This window comes from Echinops telfairi, unplaced genomic scaffold (assembly GCF_000313985.2).
Source record: "Echinops telfairi isolate 266 unplaced genomic scaffold, ASM31398v2 ScPeMD7_7472;HRSCAF=8510, whole genome shotgun sequence".
NCBI classification, from domain to species: domain Eukaryota; kingdom Metazoa; phylum Chordata; class Mammalia; order Afrosoricida; family Tenrecidae; genus Echinops; species Echinops telfairi.
In genome coordinates, this window is record NW_022111376.1 from 6917216 (window position 1) to 6939322 (window position 22107).

Sequence of the window (22107 nt, forward strand, 5' to 3'; positions counted from 1 at the left end):
CATTGCCTGGGGCCCTTATACAAAGATTAAGAGAAGACCCAGAGACAGACAGGGAAGGTGCTTGTGTGAAGAGGAAGGTCAGCATTGTAAAGGTGCAGCTGCAAGCCAAGGCAATCCAAGGCTGGCCAGGGATTACCCTGGAAACAAAGGGAGAAGCCTGAAAGTGATCCTTCCCTCGGGCTTTTACAGGAGCCCCATCCTGGAAACATCATGAGTTGAGAGTTCGGGCTGCCAGGACTCTAAGAGAGGAAGTGCGTGTCTTTTTGTCTTAAGCCACTCAGTGTTTGATACTTCATGAGGGCAGACCTGATCGGAAAGAACAAACCTCCCATTCCCCATGTCTCAGCAACTTCTCAAAAATCTTCTACAATTTCATTCAGCAGCCCGTTGTGCTGAAGACAAGGTGACTCACTCATTTCTCACCTATGACTACAAAGCCAGGTGGTCCGCTTGCTCGTCGTCTTCTTGCTCGTCAATGGCCCTTACCCGCTTGTTTCTGATGGTGACGTCGTCTACCCAAAGTCATGCTCATCCGATCGCAATTTCTTCCGTGTCCCCTTTTTCTTGAGTTCTTTGCTTCCCATCTCAGGCTTCTCCTGAGGGATTTCCTTCTCCTCAGGCTTCTCCTTTCTGGTTTTAATTGATTTGTCCGAGCCCTCCGCTAGAGCCATCCCACCAAAGACAAAAACGCAGCAATGTCGTGAACCTTGAAGACAAGGTCTTCTCACAAGTTGTGGCATATGCTACTCATTTTGGAATATTGCAAAAAACACAACTTCTCACCATATTTGTAAATGAAAAACACATGACTGTAACCTGTAAGACCACAAGAAAAATTGCACGTTTGGTATGTTTGGCACCAGACTTTTGAAATATGAACCCAGCCAGGGAATTCCAACTTAAGTTAGATTCAGCTCATTATTCTCTTGTCCCTTAGGTGCCAGCTGAGAAGTGACTTGGAAAATTAACCCATACATATAACAGTAGCACACCGTGTTCTGAGGGGGATTGGGAGACTGGCAGTGAGGACCTGGGTTTTAGTTCCAATGCAGCCACGTTGTGGCTGTGGGACTTGGACGGAGGGGAAGCCGTGCCTCTGGGAGACGAAGCTTCTGCATCTGTAAAGAGGGAATGATGGGCACCCGTGACCATGTAAGGACCCCAACAGAAAAACAGAAGATACTGTGGATGAAAGCACTTTGTTAAAAAGTATCAAAGTAATGGGGCTTTTAAAAGTATTTTAAAGTCTCTCTGGTAATCTTTGTGCATGGCACAAAAGATGGTTAATTAAACAGTTTGCTTTCACATAAATTAAGTAAAAAATAATAACCAAACCATCGTACAACACCCAAAAGAGTTTTAGAAGTCCTCTCTAAGGCCCTTTGCATTTACTATTTGAGTTGAGTCGATGTGGTCATTTGCTTGTCAGTTTTTCTGACTCTGAATGCATAATGAGAGCCATCCTCTTTCTCTCTTTTGATGACTGGCTCAGAAGACACTAAGCTGATCGATATAGCCAGTGATAACAGGATGACTGGGAATGCACACAGATTTAAAAAAAAACAAAACTGATCCCTTTACTGCCCACTGAATCTGTCAAAAGATTTCCCAAAAGGAATGTGAAAATACCAGTCCTCCCTCTTTTGCTATTTTTGTGGGTGGTGACAAACAGATGAGGAAGCTATTTCCTGAAACCCCAGCTTGGAACTTGCTAGGGAAATGCAGCATACTTTGAAACGAAGGAAAAGTTTAAATATACCACACCCCAGGCTGAATTGGTTTTCGATCCAAAGAGAGATCGGATTCTAGGGTGCATCTTTACCTAGGCTAACAATTCCTAACCTGTGTGCAAGTGGGTAGTGTTTGAGCAGGGCTTGGGTTAAACTCCACAGGAGCATCCCCACCCTCAGAAATTTAGACCTGAAAGGAACCTCACCAATGAGTTCACCTGATCTCTTCTCTTCCTGTGAGAAGCCTGCTACCACCACCTGTCTCGAGTGTGTCTGTCGACCCCGTCTTAGGGTGTCTCGAGTGTGTCATCAAGCCTTTCTTCGAAGGTAACTCTGGGTAGACTTGAACTACCTACCTTCAGGTGAGCGTCCAAACAAGTTAGCTGTGCACGCTCACCTGAGACTCCAAGAAAAAGTCTGGAGAGGGGAAATTCCTGCCTCAAGTTCAAAAGGCAAGGCTAGGCCAGAAATAGAAGCCACATCTCGGAGCTCTGTGCACTGGCTGCTTTGAAATATGAGGGAGCTTCAAGAACTTAATGGGGAAAAACCATTTTCTTTCAATTCCATTGAATTATGATCTTTTGGAAATCCCCTCATGTAACACACTCCTTCCTAAAGGTTTACTTTTGGCTGTACCATGACCAGTCGATCAACTTATTAATAAAAAGTGGTGTTTTAAGTTGTAGGCTTATTAAAAACCATGGTCAAAATCTGTAAGCCTCTATCTATCAAAAGTAAAGATTAAAATAATCATAATAAGTCAATAGTTTGACTTCTATCCTACCCAAAACACTTTACAGGGGTTTTAAGAGCACAGAACTCCAAAACACATGCACTTAGAAAAAACAAACAAACAAACAAACTCTCTGATACATTTCTAACAATGGACTGTTGACATGTTTACCACTCTATTAGGATTCCGGTGATTGGAATTGCTTGCCTACAGCCCTAGAAAAGAAAAAAATTATGGAACACTTGAGAAAATAGAACACTTAAATAAGGAAGAAAAATATGTTTTAAAAATCAAGCCACAATCGCTTCTTGGCCTTTTGGCTAAGACCAAGTGTACTAAAAATCAAGCCAGGCACTTGATATCTTTTTAGTAACCCCAAGGTGAGATCTATTCTGACGCTGGATAGTGAGACACGAGCCAACGAGAAGATAGACAGAGATGGTAATGAGGGCTAGGGACTTCCAGGGAAGATGAGCATGGCTTTGGATACCCATCCAGCACCGCTTTTCAAAGAACCTTGAGAAAGTGTGCTGAGGAAAGAGCTGATGCCTCCCAGGCAAAACCCCGAGGTGTTTTCTTCTAAGAATGAATCCAGGAGCTCACAAACTGCTACTTGAATCAGCAATTGTCTAAGCCCAGGGGAAAAGTGAGGTTACTAGTCCAGCATCACACTGTAGCTACCCCATGGCCTAAATGTTCAAGACATGTGACAATCTAGTCTCCACTCCCCCAAAGCACTTGAGTTCTATCTCCCTTTAGTCCTACAACTCTTAGCTCCAGACCAACCAACCTCTCCTCCGAACCTACTGAGTATTTTGGCTCCTTTTCTTTGCTCCTGCCACTCTCTCCATTCATATAAACGGCCCTCCAGATCCACCTCAAACTTGAGTAACCCCACCCAGCCCTGAAGGGCAAGCTCACAATCTATTTGGCTTTACCTCTGTAAAATTGTTTGCAGATTCCTCTAGGGGTCCATTGGCACCCTTTCATTCTGTTGTACATCGGGTCGTGTCACTATGAGTCAGAGCTGACTAGATAGCATCTAACCATGAAAATATTACGAGGCATGCTCTATCTCCCCTCTCCCAAACACTTACCCAAATCATCGGCCTATGTCACTGCCATCGCCATATCCTGTCCATGCTGACTCTTAGTGACCCTACAGGAGAGGGCGGATCTGCCCCGTGGGTTTCCAAGAAGAACTCTTTATGGGAGCAGAAAGCCTCATCTTTCTCCCATGGAATGGCTGGTGGCTTCAAACTGTAGAACTTGGGCTAGCAGTCCAATGCTTAACCCCCTACACCACCAGGGTTCCTCATAGAGCTCTGCTCACCTTCATTCAACCTTCTCTTAGCATTTCAACCATTGCCACCACAAGAAAGGAAAGGCTCACCTTTGCCCCTGCATCCCTGACGCTCCTCTATGGCCCCTTCCTTTAGCTTAGGGGAGCATTACAATTCAGAGAAAGAAGGCACAGCATGGAAAATGAATAGACTCCTACACAGTTCATCGAAAGGCATATGTTGCGCCAGGTGATGGACTGGCCGAAGTTTAACTCTTTCTAGGCCCACAGAGTCAGGAAGGCTCTGCTGTAAAGATGAGGAATCCCAACGGGTGTCCATTCATTTTGGATGGGGTTGGAACCAGGCCACTCAAAGTCTTAGAGACGTATTGCTATTTTATTTCCATGAAAAGGGCCTTGGATACATAATGAAAGTCATGATACACATTAAATGGGAAATGCTTCGTTAGAGTTGCACACAGTAGCTGGCTGTCCGTTTTGCACAAAAGGCACTACCTGTGCCCTTTCAGTGTAAATGCACAGCTTATCCAGAACCGAAATGGAGAGGTCCCAGCATTCTCTGCAGCTCTTGCACATGGGACCTGAGCTTCCGATCCATCTCATAATAAATAAAGCTAATTATACCCACAGTGTTCATGGCATAGGATATAAAACAAAACTGGCACCGTCACAAATGTGAGCAATAATTTTTCAGCTGGTTGATAAAGCTAGCCACTAAAATAAGTGAACGCCACATCCCATCATTCACATGGGGTTCCATTACACTGTTCCAGGGGGCTCCTAGGGTGGAGTACCTGGAAGCCTCTGATAGCCATAGGTGGCAGTCAAAAGCAACATCTCAAGCAAATGGCCTTTTTATGGCAATGACACGCTGCACATTAGCCTTGTTCTTTTAAAAGCTTATTGACTTGGGATGGAGACACTTAATACATGCCACTGATTCTTTCATTTGCATGTGGTGATTTACTTGTCAAACAATTCTAATCACAAACAGTGCCCAAATGCATGGCCATCTACACCAGCAGATTTGTACCTGAAAGGGGAGAATAAACAAAGGCATCCATGTACCACTGTGCATGTGACCTTGTCTAAAGGTACATGTTTTAACACATCCCTTTCTGATTCCACTTGATAAAAATAGGTCTTTCACTGTTTTTGGCCTCTTGAAATGAAGTTAGCTAGACTTGAAATCTCCTTTAAGAAATGCTAAGGAACCAGGATATGTTCCAGGGATAAGAAACAAGGAAAATTAATTCATTAGTCATATGTGTGTACACACATAAACAAACATGAGTGCATAGGCACCCAACATACTACCTTGTAATGATGGCTTGTGCTAGTTCAGTTCACATGCATGTACATGTGTATTTGTATATATGGATGTGCCTATTTGCATATCTTAGAATGCTGTCTGGTCCCCGGTCATTTCTCAGCCACTGCCAGAGATACACTTCACTGCCTCATTTTTCAGCCTCTGTCACCAGAGTCAAGGAAAGAACTGGGAAAGCTTACAGCAATACTGTGACTGCTCTACCGAGAAGCTTCTTGATAATAACTCAAAGCCAGTGCCCCCCTCACAAAAGATGGCTACGTCACCAAGGGACCCAGAACCCACTACCTGAAACTGGTGGCACCAGAAACCACTATTGAATTCTAATGCAAGTGGCTTTTGCAAAGTGCATCAGGATTTAATAGGGTGACTGGGCAAATTTGTTCAGAGTTGTACCTACGTAAACTCTATTAGGTTATCATCTCCATCGTAGTTCACCCTGTTTTTATTTAAGCCTGCTTGTTCATTGACTCCCTCATAGGCTCTCTGTTGGGCTGTCTACCTCTCATTCTCTTGCCTCCTCTTTTTGGTTGCCACACTAACCTTGAAGCCTATATAGACCCCTGATTTGAGGGCCCTGGGCATTCCTCTAACCCTTTACAATTCTTCCTTGAGACCTACATTGTAAGATCAACACTCTCTTTTCTTATGTCCTATCGTACTTTATTATACCTGATCCATTTTTCATCCAAAGGGTTACCAACGCCTATTTCGCACGGTCACCAAAGGCTGGATCCACCTGAGCTGCTCCTTGGATAATCATCTCCAGCGTTGATGACAGTTCAGGCCCTCTAAAAATGCACCTCTCACCGCTGTGGTGGAGCACCGAGGGAATGCATGAGGTAATTTCTGCATATGGGTCAGCCATTTTGTGAGAGGATGATAAGGGAGGGGGTCTCATTGGGGCCTCGCTCTTTATCTCCAACAGCTAGCAGATGGCTTTGTGGGCCAGTGGCAATTGCTGTGCTGTCTTGAGTGAGAACGACAGCTGCTCCCAGGAAAAGAGAAGGGACAAGAATGACATCCCAGCCTCCCAGGATAGTCCTCCTCCTTGACAGCAGACCACTTGGTTTTTAAGTATTAAATCACTCGGTGGAAACAAGGAATTCTCAATGACTGTGCAGTATTCAGGAAGACAGAATAGAAGCAAAGATAATTGAGGATGGATTTTCTATCAGTCACTGACTGCTGCTCACATTATTTGATAAACATCGTGGTCAGAAAATATAAGCAACTAACTGTTTTTGAAAGTCATTCAACAAATATTTATTGAGCATCTATTATGGGTCAGGCAATTTTCTAACCCCTTTGGGATACGGAGAAGATTAAGGCATGGCTCTTGCCCTCAGGGAGTGCACAGTCTGGCAGAGAAGTCAGATGTGTAACCGAATGACTACAGTAGGACAAAATCGGTGCCAGTCAAGGTGATTCAAAGTGCTAGGAGAGCCCCAGGGCAATTAAGCCTGAAGGAGTCAGTCAGGTTTCCAGAGACTGACAGTTGAGCAGACTTGAAGGCAAGTGAGACAAGGGAGGGCAGGGAAAGAATGTAGAAGTTGAGGGAGCAGCCAACACAAAAGCCAGGAAGAGTGATCAGCTGGGCATGGTGGGAAAGCATGTGGCTGGGATTGAGTCTGGGTATGAAGAAGGGGCGAAACGGGAAGCCAGAAAGAGATGATGAAACTAGAGAGGGAAGAGCCTCGTGTGCTGGACTAAGAAAACCATTGAGCCTTTCCCCTTGGAAGCGACGAGAAGGCGCTCAGGACTTAAAGGCAGGGAGTGACATGGTCTGTTTGGCCTGTTAGGTCAGTGTGTATGCAGGAGGGTTTGGAAAGAGAGGGAGGGTGACCAATGAGGAATTTCAAGGGAGGGCGATCAATCAGCCCTTCCCTTTGGGGCTGACAGACTGGAGGGGATCTTGGGAAGGAAACTTGACAAGAGTGGATGGATAATGGTACAAAAAGCAAAATGGCCTCCGAGAGGAAACAATATTGAAAATACACATTCAGAAAATACAACCCTTCCTCTGGGGGCTCACAATCCTCTGAAAGCACCACATCTGCCCACTCTGAATAAAGGAAGAGCCTTTCTTGAATTTGGACACCACTCACCTGAAATTGGCAACAATGTAAACGCCCATTGAGCAAGAATTTCACTTCCACCTACTTTCGTCCTCCATCTTGCCATGACTTTAGTCAAGGGATCTACAGGAATCCAATCTAAAGGCAATGTTTTCTTCGAATCAAGCCCTTGAGATGCAGTAGGCAGCTAATTACATGATGCTATCTGAGGGGCAGCCCCATATATTACCCCCCACCCACCCTGCCCGCCCCAGGGGCTACCAGGACAGGAATCCAATCATTAGGAATGCATTCCTTTGGGTGAGATTTTGGTCCCTCCAAGCTTCTCTCATCCGTGGCCATGGTTCCTGTGGCAAGTAGGACTTTTAATCATTCTAAGCCCAATAGAATGTCCGTTGATCAAAATGCCTTTCATTTCGCCGAAGGGGTCTGAGTAGTATAAGAGGACTGTATAGGTCCTTTTGAAAGAAGGTGAAGGACAGGAAGATTGAGGACAACAAAAGATAGCCTAAGATCTCGCCATAGGATTGCACTGTGAGTACTCAAGAAACTAAGATTCTTAAAGAATGCCTTCCACTTCTGGTTCCAGCAGATCACATGTGTGTTCTTAAACTTTAAGGAGCATCTGTGTTGTATGATTGAGATATGTCACTGGCTAATAAAGGCTTACAATGACTCTATATTTTCATGAACCTCAAATTACTTAGCACAGATTATAATCTAAAATAGTATGTCAAATTACAACAAATGCATTTTCCAAAACCATTTTCAGACTCCAACTTGTCATTCTCTTGTCTTTGGTCATTCCACCTCAATGAGATTTACCTGTACTTGTTGAGTGTCAACCAGTCATGTCACAGTGATGAAGGACAGACATTCAGACCCTGGCCTTGAGGAGTCTCATATATGACCCAATAAAGTAAAAAGGCTGCTTGTGAATACTTGGTTGGAGAAGGTAAAACAATGAACTTATTAAACCAAAAAAAAAGAAGCATAACAAACTTTAAACATTACTTACTTCACTAGTTTGAAGAATTGTGAACTTTGGGAGTTTAGTCTTTGTACTGGCTGCACTGGGCTTCCCGTCCAAGAGTGATCCAAATGACAGATTTCCAAAGCTGTTCTCGAATTCAATGGAAGGCTTCAGTGTTGGCGAGATGTCAGGTGCCTGGTCCTGGCCATCCATGGGTCTCACATATGCCGTTGGCTTTTGCTGCCCCAGACTTGGTTTGCAGTAAAGCCCTGGTGGGAAGTTTTGAACTGAAAGGCCACTGCTGGGAGCTAATAAAGATGAGGCAACTAGGGGAGACCCCGGTGCCTGCACTGTAAATTCAGATCCCCGTGGTGAGTTGGACTGAAAGATTTCTTTGAAAGCTTCCTCTCCGCTAGATTGGGGGTTCTTGTCTTCCTTTGCAGATGGGTTTGACTTTTCAACTGCTCCCACCTGGGGCTGTTCGGCTGGGTAGACAAAGAAGTCTTCCAGTCTGGCTTGGGGCTGGTCCTGCTTAGAAGTTGGCAGCTTACTTGGCTGGCTACTGACCTGGTTTGCTGGTACCGCGGTGGGGTTAGGACTATCTTGTGGCCAGTCGGGCTTAGATTTTCTGTTGCTATGGATTAGTGTGGAATTCAGTATGACGACAGAAGGTGGAGGCATTGGTGCAGAGGGGTGGGTATGATCCTGGAGAGGTGGGATCATTCGGTTCTTTGGTTCTGGAACAAAGCTGGGTTCATTTTTGTTGATGGGAGCCTGGGTCACAGAATTCGTTGGGATTCCCACTAGATGGTTTTGATTGGAATGGTTAGTTAGCAAATCCTTCATTTCATCATAGTTCCCCAGCGTGTTCTGGACTCGGTTGGCAAGTGCATCACCTTTGTTTGTCTAAAATAACAAAAAGATGGGGGTGGGAGGAGAGACAATGAATAGGTTTGTGTTTCCTAATGTTAATGCTTCAAACAGATGCCCTAAGTAGACTAGCATCTAGCGTTCTTTAAAACTGTCATGCTGTCACATAATTACATACTCGGTGCTCTGTAAGGGGAAAAATTTTCAAGACATGCGATTGAAAGCACCTCTTTGAACTGAGCTGGCGTGATTCATGTTTGTGTACTTCCTGGCCTGTCCTTAAACATACTCATTGGGAGAAAGTTTTAAAGTACGTGGCATATGAACTTTATTAGCGAAATAACTTATTTGCTGTCCAATGAGCTGAATTGTTATGTTCTACAAGGTGATGAATGACGTGCACTTACTAATCATTGGAATTATGATGGAATGGTTCAACCTATCTGTGTTCTTGACATATCAGTACTTGGAACACCATTATATTGTGCAACAGGCTTAGTCCATTGAATAAGAAAATCAGCTTAGTCATACTGTCACGGGGACATTAAGTTCAGAAAAGGCACAGGATTAAAAAAATTGATTTGAGCTAATTTATGACTACTGTGAGTCTAACTACTTCCTTTTAATCAAAGAACCATATAAATGATCAATTATCTGCCTACATAGGCTGGGGGCAAGTGTGTTTACGTATTGATGACTCATGTGCAATTGCTCATCATCAATGACTCATGCCCTCTTGTGTCTTTTCAGTGACTTAGAAAAATTTATTCCAGAATTTAAGCTGTTGCTTAAGTAAACAAAGATAAAGTTATCTTTTCAGAGTTACATTGGCCCAATGTGCAGATGAGAAGCAATACAGTTATTCTATGGGCAATCAACATATCAGCTTCCCCAAGTCCTGTTCCTGGAAAAAAACCCAACCCCACTGCAGTGCAGTCCAGTCCATGGTGACTGCCAGTGAGCCTGTAGGACAGAGTGAAACTGCCCCGGTGGGTTTCTGATGCTGTGCTCTTATGCAGACAGGCTGCCATTTCTTTATTCCAAGAGAAAAGCTGAACCCAACCTTTGGGTTAGCAGCTGGGTCCTTAACCACTGCTCTACCAGGACTCCTTCTATCCCCTGTCGGATCTACTAATCCCCTTACAAAGGCTGTGGTTATTTTACAAAGAATGGCGCCCTTGACAGAGTTTTGTAATGTAGAAAGCACAGCTTTATAATTAAAAAAAGGTGTGGGAGGTGTGGGGGGTTGGAGGGGGTGGTGGCGCGGCAGCAGAGTGTACTTATCATACTTGGAAGGAACTCTGCAAAAAGCTCAGCTTTTCATCTAGGGAGAGAGTTGTAGCAATCGCATAGCACGCCAAAGATGTTAGTTAAACAGGTTGCTGCTTTCAGAGGGGCGGAAGACTGCCCCTGCTGCACTCGCTGTCCAGACCTAAGATGCGGCACTGAGCCATCTAGCTGCAGAGTCAATGGGTGGGGAGTCATAGGCCCTCTCCCCATGCACAAAAGTAAGGTGACTGCCTCCCTACATGTACCTTCTCCAAGGAAGACATGTGGAAGAGCTAATGGTTTTCACCACCAACTGTTAACGTCGCCTAATCGCTTGGTGCCCTCAGGAAATAGCCCTCTCCGTTCTGACAGCTAAGCTTCAGTTGTATGGTTGAGTGCTGTTCTCCAGCTATAAAGTAGGGAGACGGACCCGAGTGCAGGTGGACAGAAGGTGAAGTGCTAGCAATGGATGGAATCACTCATGAAAAGAAGACGTAGAATGAGAAGATTAGGCTCAGGATAGAATCGGGGGTAAAAGCAACATCTAAGAGAGTAGGAGAAGAAATGCCAGCCAAAGGAACTAGAAAGGAACAAGCAGACCAGATCTCACCAGAAACCCTGGCCTCCTGATGGGCATGACATCCTTACACTGGAGGAGGTATTAAACTCACACCCTGCGCTAAATCATCGAGGATACTCCAGAGAAATGAGGGCAGTTAAGAGAGGCACAGGCATTTCTGAGAGTCAGAAGTATGCTAAATATGCGCTGAGGAGATTCTGTGGGGCTAGGGAATGCTGGAAATTAAATAAATATAAGTTAATTTGAGTTTGCTTAATTGCAAGAACATCTTATATTATATCATATGCAACCTTGGTGTTGAAGCCATGATCAAGCAATTAACATTCCTGGTGATCCTCAGCTGAATAACCACTCCATCTTCAGAAGCACATTCAAAAGATGTATTTAATAGATATGCATGGGGAGAAATCACTTATATGTGCTAAAAGTCCCTAGGAGAATCACTTTTATTGACCGAATTCACTTTTTTTGTTTTGTTTTAAACTATGGCAAGAATAAAGTCTTTGGACTAGCGGGCTCCTGAAGCTGAGTTGCACAATGAACCAGTGGGTAGCAGCCAACCGTTCGTCTCTCTGTTCAGTATTTAACTGTAAAAGAAGGAGATTCCATTATGCAGAGGGCCTGGCAGGAGTGTGATGCAAGCTTGAAAGCCTTACAGGGTGCTTCTGGCCCCTCCAACAGTTTGCCCCGTGGGTCAGATATCTGGCGCAAGAACACCGATAGCTGGCTCTCTTCAAGGGTCTGCCGTAACAAGCGGAAGCACCCTTATTTCATTGCCCATTTGACATGCTGTGTCATCTTGCCTTGTGGCTTCTGCTCTCTCTGGCCAACTTCCTCAGGTCTCAAGACCTCAAGGACCACAGTCCTGTGCTTATTCCAGAAGGAAACAGGAGGGTCAAGTTCACTTTAGACTCACTGGAGAGAAAGAATATTGGTTAGCTTGTAATGGTTCTTCATGTATGCTCCCTGTTCTGATCCCCACGCACCAGACTTTAAGAAACGTTTGAAATTTGGAGAATTTACCAACTGGCCAAGGTCTACAATTGGGTCTGCATGAATAAAATGAAGGGGAAAACTGAAAGTTTTCTGAATTATTCTAGACAATCAATCCTGTACAACTTAGTTTATGCTACAGTTAGGGCAGAAGTTTTGTTTTGTTTTGAAACACAAGCCTGAGAGATCTTAAAGGGCAGTGACTACCTTTTATTCAACTTCCTAGGCCTAATACTTAGGACCATGTCTGATGTCATATGAGAGACTCAATAAGTGGTTAATGAACAGAACCAGATTGTAATTCACACTCTGTATGTGTGTATTTACAAACTTGTAATAGCCTCGAGTTGGAGCCTGGGGTGTAGTGGTTACACAATGGCCTGTTAACTCCAAGGTCAGAAGTTCGAAATCACCTGCTGCTGCCCATGAGAAAGAGGAGGCTTTCTGCTCCTCTAAAGAGTTACAATCTTGGAAACCCACAGGGGCAGACCTACCCTGTGCTGTAGGGTTGCTGTGAGTCAGAACAGACTTGATGGCAATGAGTTTGATTTATAATAGCTTCGAATAAACTGGAAAACATTAGGGGGAAAAACCAAATGCACTATCATTGAGTTGATTCTGACCCAAAGCAACCCTATAGGGCAGGGTAGAACTGCTCCTGTGGGTTTCTGAGACTGTAACTCTTTACAGGAGTACAAAGCTCTGTCTTTCTCCTGAGGAGCGGCTGGTAGTGTCCAACTGTTAAACTCACAGTTAGCAGCCCACCACATAACCCACTACGCCACCGAAGTGTACTGAACTCACTGCCATCGAGTTGATGCTGATTCATAGTGACCCTACACGGCAGGGTAGACTGCTCCTATGCGTTTCCGAGACAGTAACTCGTTACAGGAGTACAAAGCCCTGTCTTTCTCCTGAGGAGCGGCTGGTGGTTTTGAATTCCTGACCTTGCGGTTGGCAGCCCAAGACCAACTTGGATACCATGATTAAACAGTAAATTGAACTTCAAATTTCCTGGTAGCCAAAGCCAAAAAGAACAGCTCTCAAGTTTTAGAATTCTCTTTGTCTGATAGAAGGCAGCGTACCCTAACTCATTACATGAGACAAATGGCTGCCTGATACCAAAATTTGGGAAGGAATTCCTCTCATTGGAGAGTTGACAAGGGCCTTCGAGCATAAGAAATGATTATTTTTTCAGCACCAATTCTTACAGAAGATGCAAACATGCTCTTCCTATGGTTTTTCCTTTCACTTATGATAACTACATGGGAAACAAGGGGGCTGGCTAATAAGAACCAGGTGTGTAGCTTTTGCGTGCCCTCAAAGGGTCGAGCGGCAATGACCTGAAGGGATGCCAGGATGCCATGTCCCTTAGACTTCATAGAGCAGTCATCTCGGAGGGACATGTGACAGAAACTCCATAGTGAACACTTGGACATTGACTTCCCTGGCGACACTTGGAGTTGCTGATTGAAGGAAGATCCACATGCTTTGCATAACCTGTGCTGTGACTACAAGCAGGACTTACTATGGTCCTTCATAAAAGGAATGCTGGCAATTGTGAAAGCCTCAGAGGGTGGGGTGAGACATGCAGGACACGCCCTCCACCTCCCAAAGTCCACCCATTGACAAATCCCAAATAATTAACAGTCCAAACTAGGTTGCCAGAGCAAACGGGTGCCTTCTCCTCCCTGCAGGTGGGTGTCAATCACTTTTAAAATTTCTCAAGATGGAGATAATAGAGCCACCTGATAGAACAGCCAATGGATCCTGAAGTCTACTGTCACCCACCTACTCAATGTGCTATCATTATGTGCCACAGCAACCTCCAAGTCACACAAAGGGGTCATTTTTGCCCGCCAGAGTCTGAGAGATCCTATTGAGGGGCAAGGTATTCTTGGCAATCTTGATCGAACATAATCAACATGGCAAAAAAAAAAAAAAGGAATTTATCCATTTCAATCAATTATAGGCTTCCTTCAATTTTGCCTTTTTTTTTTTTTTTACTTTCCGTTCTAGATCATTGGTTGAGTCTTTAAATGTAGCCTCTGTGGCCGTTATTTTCTAGTAATCACAGTTTCTCCATCATCAAGGAAAGGCCCTTTCCCAGGATTTGCAGGCATAAATTACACGTCTGGTTTGTGGTTCATGACTAACAGCACTCCTGCATGTCAGCTTGTTGCCTCTCATTACTTCAGGAAATGGGAGCTTCCCTCAGCTCCCTTCAGAGGCTAGCTACAAATCAATAGTATAATTTCATTGCAAGACTAATTTCCTAGTGGGCTAGGGTACTTTCGAATAGCTTTTTTAATAAAAGGAGCAAAATAATTTCCGTTCATTTTCCCCCCCTTTTCTACAGTATGGTGTTTAGCAGGTGGGTTGTTTCTTTGTTCCGATTCTCATCTTGGTACAGTTCCTCTTGCTCAGAAATGGCCATTTTCCACTTTAATCTAATTATCATAATGATCAAAAATATCTAAAATTTGTATAGCACATCCCAGAATTCCAAGTAAGGTCTCTCCAGTTGCTTCATTTATTTGATCCTTACAACAACCATGGGAGTCCTCCAAGCAGCAATGGCTTCAATGTGTTCGCTATCTACCTCAGCCTCAATGACCTTGGGCAAACTTCACTTAGCCTCCCTGTACCTCAGCTTCCTTGTGCTTATGGAGCTATGAAGAGCTATTAAATGCTGCTTATGATTATGAGCCAGAATTATCTAGTTGAGAGAGGAGGAAGCAATGATTCAGAGAAATGAGCTTTCGTCCCCAAAGTCACACAGTAAGTAGGTAAGTGGATCAAGTCTCTGGACTTTGTATTACAGGATCAACCGGTTCTTCTTGCAGACAGGGAACCCTATAGAACTGGATTCAATGTCAATCTTCACAACTTACTACCTCACCTTACTGAGCCTCGCATTCCTCGTGGCGAGCATGGGGAAAATGCTTACTCCATAAAGTTGTCGGCAAGACTAAGTGAGCGTAGAAGCACTGAACAGTAGACCTTTGGTATATGTCAGTTTCTCCTCCCATTCAGTCTTTCCACTCAACCCTAGAAAAGTCCAGAGACTTCAGATTTTTCTAGAGTTTTCTAAGATGTCCTTTCCGATAGCACAGCACAAAGTCAGATTTGAAAAGTTATGTTATAATAACATCCCCAAAGTGCCGTACTACCAACCAAATCTGGGGATGGCCAACATCCATTTCACTCTAAGAGTGGTAGAGGAAATTTAAAGAAGAGAAAGAAAATCCACCATGAACATGAGAGATCACCATTGCTCTTTTTGTGTCAGGAAAAGGCAATAGTGATTGGAATCCTAAGGACAGAGGCTCATGGCTAGTTTATAAACCACTGACTCTTGGCCTTATGGATCGCAGCCCCATGTGCAAACGGGGAATAAAGTAAGGGCTCCGCAGAAGGATGGGGTAGATGATGTTGAACTTGAAGAATAATCCTTGAGTAAAGCCCATTATTTGAATCCATCCAAAGTTTTGATAGAAAACTAATCAGATTGTTCCTCTTTTGCTTCCAAAAGAGATTAGGCTTCTCTTACCTTTGAATTTCTCCTCATCATCTGGCTTAAAGTTCTCCCTCTGCCCGTCAGTCTCCCGGCTATTCTCCTCGGGGTGGCTGTCCTAATGTCCATTCCCGTCTTCCTTCACAGGGCCCAGTACTCTTCACATGTGCCAGATGTTGTCTTTTCTCATCTCTGGGGCTACTATGTATTATCGCTTTTCTCTCTTGGCTAGTTTATAAACCTCTCTTCTTGTTTCCTTTTCTTTCCCCCCCAGGAGCCACACGGTCGGCAGTTTGAAACCACCAGCCACTCTGCAGGAGAAAGGCGAGGCTTTCTAAGCCACAATGAGTGACAGTCTGAAACTCACTGGGGCAGTTCTACTCTGTCCTATCGGGTCACCATGGGTCAGAATGGGGTTGATGGCAGTACTTTGGCTTTTCCTTTTCCATTGATAAGGGTTCCATCCCATTAACTTTGAAACAGGTTCCAGTTTCTCTCACAAAGACTTTGGCTCATGCACGCCTTTTGTCCTTCCTCCCTCTGTCCCAAACGATGAAGTCCACAGCCAGGGCTTCTCATTCCTGGCTTGGCCACTTTCCAATTGCTCTCTCTGACATCCTGATGCCTCACAATCATCACGTGAAACCGTTCTCTTTAACATCGATCATATTCCCTCCCTGCCAGTTCCCCAAACCACATGCCGGCCCTTCCCTCTTCTGACCTCTCCCGCACATGGAACTAGAACATCTCTTCTCCACAAAATCGCTTCGCGATTCTCTCCTGGTTCTCACGCGGCCTCACTGGGTACGTTTGGAACCGTCCTTCCCTGACTTCCTCCGTTAGTACTTAAATGCTGCTACTCCCCAGGATCCATGACGTGTCCTCTTCTTACTTCATAATTGGACTCAGTGACCACATTCCCTCTCCCCCCCTCCACTGCCATCACCACCATGAGGGCACCACCATTTCTCTTTTGATTGCCGTCACGAGTTGCAGATCCAAATATCGCTGCCTACTGAACTTTTCTCCCTTGAGAGCCCACCGGCATCTCAAACGCATCAGGCACAAAGCTGAATGGATTTTTTTCTCTCCACACCAACTCTGTTCTCCCCTTGAAAGAGCTCATAATTATACTATCAGCTTCTCAAGACAAAAACTAGGGAGTCTTTTCTGCCCCCCTTCCTTACATCTGATCAGACACCCAGTCCCTTCACCTCTACTTACCTACTCAACCTTAAGTTCTTCCTGCCATGCATTCCTATTAACAACATCAACAGCTTCTTTCTCGGCCTCGAGATTTCCTCCCTCCAACCTCCTCTCCACACTTCCCTTCTACAATGTCCATCTGTTCTGGTCCAGCCCTAATTTTAACACTTGCCATGGCCCCTCTTGTATAGAAGTGCCTCAGGCTCTTTGTCCAGGGTGCAAAGTCTCCACTGATCTTGGCCCCGCCTCTTTGTCTAGCAGTGTCACGTAGCCATGCCCTCACCCTTGCCTGGCCAGCTCTGCCACTGAACCACGGATTCCTTGAAGACAGGGCCTAGAACTTACTCCGATGTTTGCACCGTCTCAGGCAGTGACGAGTACATACTGTTAAAAAACAACACAAAACACAAACTTGCTGCCGTCCTTCTGATGCACAGTGACCCAAAAGACAGAGTCAAAGGGTTCATGGGGTAGCTGAGATTGCAAACAGACAGGAGCAGACAGGAGCAGACAGATCCATGTTTTTCCTGAGGTGAGTCCGGACCACCACCCTTGCTATTACCAGCCCAGCACTTACTCCATGACAGATCCAGGGCTCCATTGACAAGTACATAGTGGTTCTTTACTAGACTTGTCCAACTAAGCATTTCTCTGAAGGCAAGCATTTAAAAGTAGCATGTAAACTAAATGAGCTGGGGTAGAACAACAGTTTGGCTGGCATATTGAAAACTACTAGGTTAAGTGCCCCAAGTGCAACCCTTTTGTCCAACTTACCAAACTTGAAAAAGTTCGGTATGAACTAAGCACGGTTTTCTTGCTGGGAATCAGGTAGCTAGGCTCCACTCCCACTACAGCTAGCAAGGCAAGCAGCTCATTCTCTCACCTAGAACTGTACTGAGGCCCATGCTGTTCTCATTCAGAACTTTCCTCTTTGAGAAATTGTTGTCCCTTAAATGGTATTCGAAAATCACAACTCTGGAATAGAAAATTTCTCTATTGTCATTCTATTCCTTAAATTGGTTTTGTTTCATTACAGGAAATTACAATGCTACTCCATTGCAATAAAAACCAACCAGCTGCCAGCCATTCAATATGCTCCTTCTCTCAGAATCTCTTCCCCGTCACCCCCAGCCCCCACTTCATCGTAGAACAGGAGTGGAAAACCGATGCTTACAGACACATATCAGTATGACCATGAGTGGAGCCAACGCCAACCAAAGCCAAAGCCATTGCTGTAAAGTCCATTTCAACTCTTAGTGACTCTTGAGGACAGAGCGGAACTGCCCCAGTGGCTTTTCGAAGCTCTATTTTTTACAGAAAGCGGGTTGTTCCCCTCTTTCCAGGAGGGGGCTAGTGGGTTTGAACCACCAACCTTTCGGTGAGCAGCTAAGCGCTTAATCTCTGTGTAACCAAGACCATGTGGAGTCACACACTAGTCAAAATACCACTGGAAAATCAGCTTTGCTCTGGTACCCCCTCTGGTTGAGGCAATTTCCTTTGCCAGGATCATTCCCCAGCAGCAAAACTGTGTGGCTCCTTCTTTGCTCCCAGAACAGTGATTTTCAAAGAGCACACAAATTGCCAGACAGCTGTACACAACCCAAAATGGGAATGGCAAGTCTTCACCTTACAAGGAAGGGATGGCGCTGCTGGTGAGGCAAAGATGACACCCCTAAAGCCACTCTTTAGGGACTGCGAGCTGATCATGGATGCTTGACCAAGAGCCAAACAGGCATTCCTTGCTGGAGAAGGTGAAGGGCAGTGCAAAGTCCCCCAAGTCTCATTTAACTCTTTCTGTGCTCCCAGAAGGAGCAGGAACCTGCCATTGTACCCAACACAGTGTATGCATCGATTTCATTGTAAAGCATCATCTCCCTTCAAGGAGTAAATCTCCATGAAAACATCACACTCCACGCCACTGAGTCCATTCCGACTCCTAGCGAGCCTACAGAACAGGCTAGAACTGCCCCTGTGGGGTTGATCCCAGCCTGTCACTCTTCATGGGAGCAGAAAGCCTCATCTTTCTCCCTTGGAGAAGCTGTGTGTTTCAAACTGCTGATCTCCAATGTAGGAGCATCCCGCATGACCCCCATCCCCACCCCCACCCCACCAGAGCTCCAAACATTGATTCAAAAATTGACAATTGCAACAAGTAACCGTGTTCTAGAAAGAGAAAGGACATACATATTCAGCTACCTTGTAGGGCTCCCCAAAAAGATCAAAGCCCGAAGAAAAGAGATCTTCTTCTTGCTGGACTTCTTGACTCCTCCGCTCCCATTCCCTCTTTTTAAGTGCACTACGGTCTTGTTCATAGTGACTAACAAGAAAAGAGAAAGACAAAAGAAGACAAAGGATTAATTAGTCGGTGAAGTCATTTCGATAGCCCTTGTTATCAATAAGGAAATCATGGGTGGTAGATGCGGTTAAGCCCTCAACTGCTCAGCCAAATGCTGGCACATCAAACCCACCCAGAAGCACCTTGGAAGAAAAGTCTGGCAATCAACTTCCCCCAAATTAAACTGTTTGCGGCAGTTCCGCTCTGACACACATGGGGTTCCCAGGAGTCCCAATGGACCCTACTACCACTGGTTGGGCTGGGGGTTGTTATGAGTAAGAAGAAGGAACAGAAGGCTCACAGACACTGAGGCGAGACTGGAAAGCAAGCCAAACAACCTTTGTCTTTAGTCTCACTGGATGGAACGTCGGGTCTCATGAAGAACACTGTGATTGCCTTATCCCAATTATTCCCGTGCCCACTTATCCCTGGCCCTGGCCTAGCCTTGATTACTGCAGGCCATTACACACTCCCCAAAGATTAGGTGGTGTGGCAAGCTTTTCAAATTTTTTAAAATTTAAATCATGTTATTGGGGCCTCATACAACACTTATCACGATCCATATATACATCCATTGGGTCAAGCACATTTGTACATTTGTTGTCATCATCATTCTAAAAACATTTGCTCTCCACTTAAGCCCTTGGTATCAGTGCCTCATTTTCCCCTCCCTCCCGGCTCCCCCTCCCTCATGAACCCTTGATAATTTATAAATTATTATTATTTTATCATATCTTACACGGCTTGACATCTCCCTTCACCCACTTTTCTGTTGTCCGCCCCCTCCCTGGTGTGACCTCCTTACTAGGACCCCAAATTCAAATGCAAAAGTCCTGAGGACAGGGAATGGGGGTGGGAGCGGCCTACAGACAAACAGGAATCTGGCCCTGCGCCCACAGTCATGGTTCAGTTCGCCTGCTTGAAAGGAATCCACAGGGGACTCTAAGGAGGCATTTGACATTCCGCACAAACCACGTTGCTTAATCACCCATTTTCCTTGTGGTTGTGGTTTTGGTGGTTGCTGTGGTTTTGGGTTTTTCCATGGTTTCCTAGAAGCTGACTGGACTCTGGGGGGAAATGCTTTACAAAGGAAGGGGCCTAGCTGGCACGATTAACAAAGCAAGGACCTGTGAGGTGCCTGGAGGGATCAGAATCCACAACTGTTTCGGAAAGAGGGCACAACTCTGCCTGCCTTCTTGGACGCTCCAGGGACAAGATTCAGGACGTTCCTAAGAGCATTTCTGGGCCCTTGGATCTCCTCAAAGGAAACACTTCTTTTAGAGGAAAACCATTATTTCGTCATGCTGCCAGCCTGGGAAAAGGAACAGTGGTCTATCAGCCGCAGGGGAGTGCGTTGGATTTTGCTTGTTAGTTTTCTTCCGCTCCTCCTGCTTTTAATTTGAATCTTCCCCAAACTGAGGGCATCGAGGCTGGGCACGTTGGAAGGGCATCCATGGATGTGGAACCTCACAAGTGCTGTCTCGGGGTTGGGTTCCTTCTCCATGCTCACACTACCACGTTCAGACTTAACTGGATCATTGACATGCAAATGAGCATGAGAGCAGAAGGAATTCTAGAACCACGCCCGAGTGTGGAATACCTCCCAAACACTCCCGCTGATCCTGAGGAGCACAGCTTCGGCACATGAGCATCATCACCTGAACTGATGAGATCAGAACCTAACTAGATACCGATGCGCGTGGAGTGTGCGATGCCACTACCTTTAGTCATCTGCCTGTCTCCCTGGGATTCCTTGACCTGTCACATTCAAAGTGACTTCGACAGCCTTCTCTTCTGGATCAAAAACTCGTCAGTCCTCCGCTTTAAAAGCATGGCCACATACAGAGAATGTTGAGAGGTGTGATACATGTTCCCAATACCCATATCATCTGGTACACAAGCCCTCAGGGCCCCCACTCCTGAGCCTGCGCAGCCAAAGGTTTCCCTGTCAGGGGAGCATCAAGGAACCTCACTGCCATCACCACCGCCTATATCCCCAGGCAGCCTGCTCAGGAAATGTGTCTGGTCTCCACACCGAAAGCCACCCCTCACAGAGATGACCTTTTCTAGCCTCTTCTCTCCTTGATAGCCACAAAAGGGTGAAAGCTGATCCCAAACTGCTGGAGAGGGTTGTGGAACTAGGCCGAGTCACATCATCTTCAGTCTCTGAATTGCAGGGTATCAGTTTATACCTCAACACTGCTTATCTAGGTTTGGTATCATCCAAGCCCACCAAATCTACCAACATTGAAGTCATGAGGGAGTCTGGGGTGGAAGGTGGGTCCCAAGTTCGAGGGACAGTCAGTGAAGCTGGAAGAAGAGACCCCTAGGCCAAGAAGGCCAGGAGCCTAACTCCTTCCTTAGTCACGGGAGCCGGGGGTACCCCCACTCCAACAAGAGCCAGGGTCTCCGGCTCCTGAACGGTGACAAAGAGCAAGATGTGAGGCTCTGAGCTCAGTTCATTCTGTGGACCTGACAGCCCAGGATGACAGGCCCATAGATCACATTTAATTCTCCTACGAAGAGAAGTGAGGCACTTTGGTCTCTCGGCTTCGCAAACTGTCTTCCTTCTCCTCCGAAGGAAAGATATAATTAAAACCCCGAAGGAAGCAAAAGGAAGCAGGAGCAGAAAAGGAAACGTGCTTCAACTTGCATGACAACCCTTCAGAGGGCCTGCATTAAGGGCTGTCTTGGCGTCTGCACCCCATTGGTGTGTTCAGGGGCTCTGGCGTCGTCAGTTCATTAGCTCCCCGATTCCAGAGGCGCAGCCGAAGAGCAGAGTGGTGTTATTTGTTGCAAGCCTACCTGCCTTGTGTAATTAGCACAAATACCAAAGAACGGCGAAGTCTTGTATCTCTGGCTAGAATGAATTTCATCTCCATAGAGTGCCACTGCTTCTGGAAGGCTACCAAATATCCCCAACCTTCCCCCCACCCCCCTTGGTGCTCAGCGTGGCCTGGTATTGAAAGTGTCGCACATGGCGAGCTATAATGAGGACTGAACTCCATGGTGCTGAGGCTTCCGCAGCACAGAACATTACTGATTTCTGACTGAAACCAAAAGGACTCATTTGAAGCGCCAGCTAATTAAAACCACAGCTATGTATTTAGCCTCTTGTTATACCTACTGCAGTTTATAATTATGAGGACCTCTTTATCTTCTCAATGAAAGTATCTTCTGAATCGGGGGG

The 22107-nt window shown here is 45.5% G+C and overlaps 1 protein-coding gene across 1 annotated transcript in view; it reads right to left on the minus strand.

Moving 5' to 3' along the window:
• AFF2 (AF4/FMR2 family member 2) overlaps positions 1 to 22107 on the minus strand; it is a 604855-nt gene that overhangs the window by 407715 nt on the left and 175033 nt on the right. Inside the window, exons 2-3 of the mRNA XM_045285489.1 lie at positions 18767 to 18899; positions 8193 to 9053 (exon numbers count right to left, since the gene is read on the minus strand). Coding sequence (XP_045141424.1) covers positions 8193 to 9053; positions 18767 to 18899 — 994 coding nt within the window. The remainder of the gene's footprint in view (positions 1 to 8192; positions 9054 to 18766; positions 18900 to 22107) is intronic.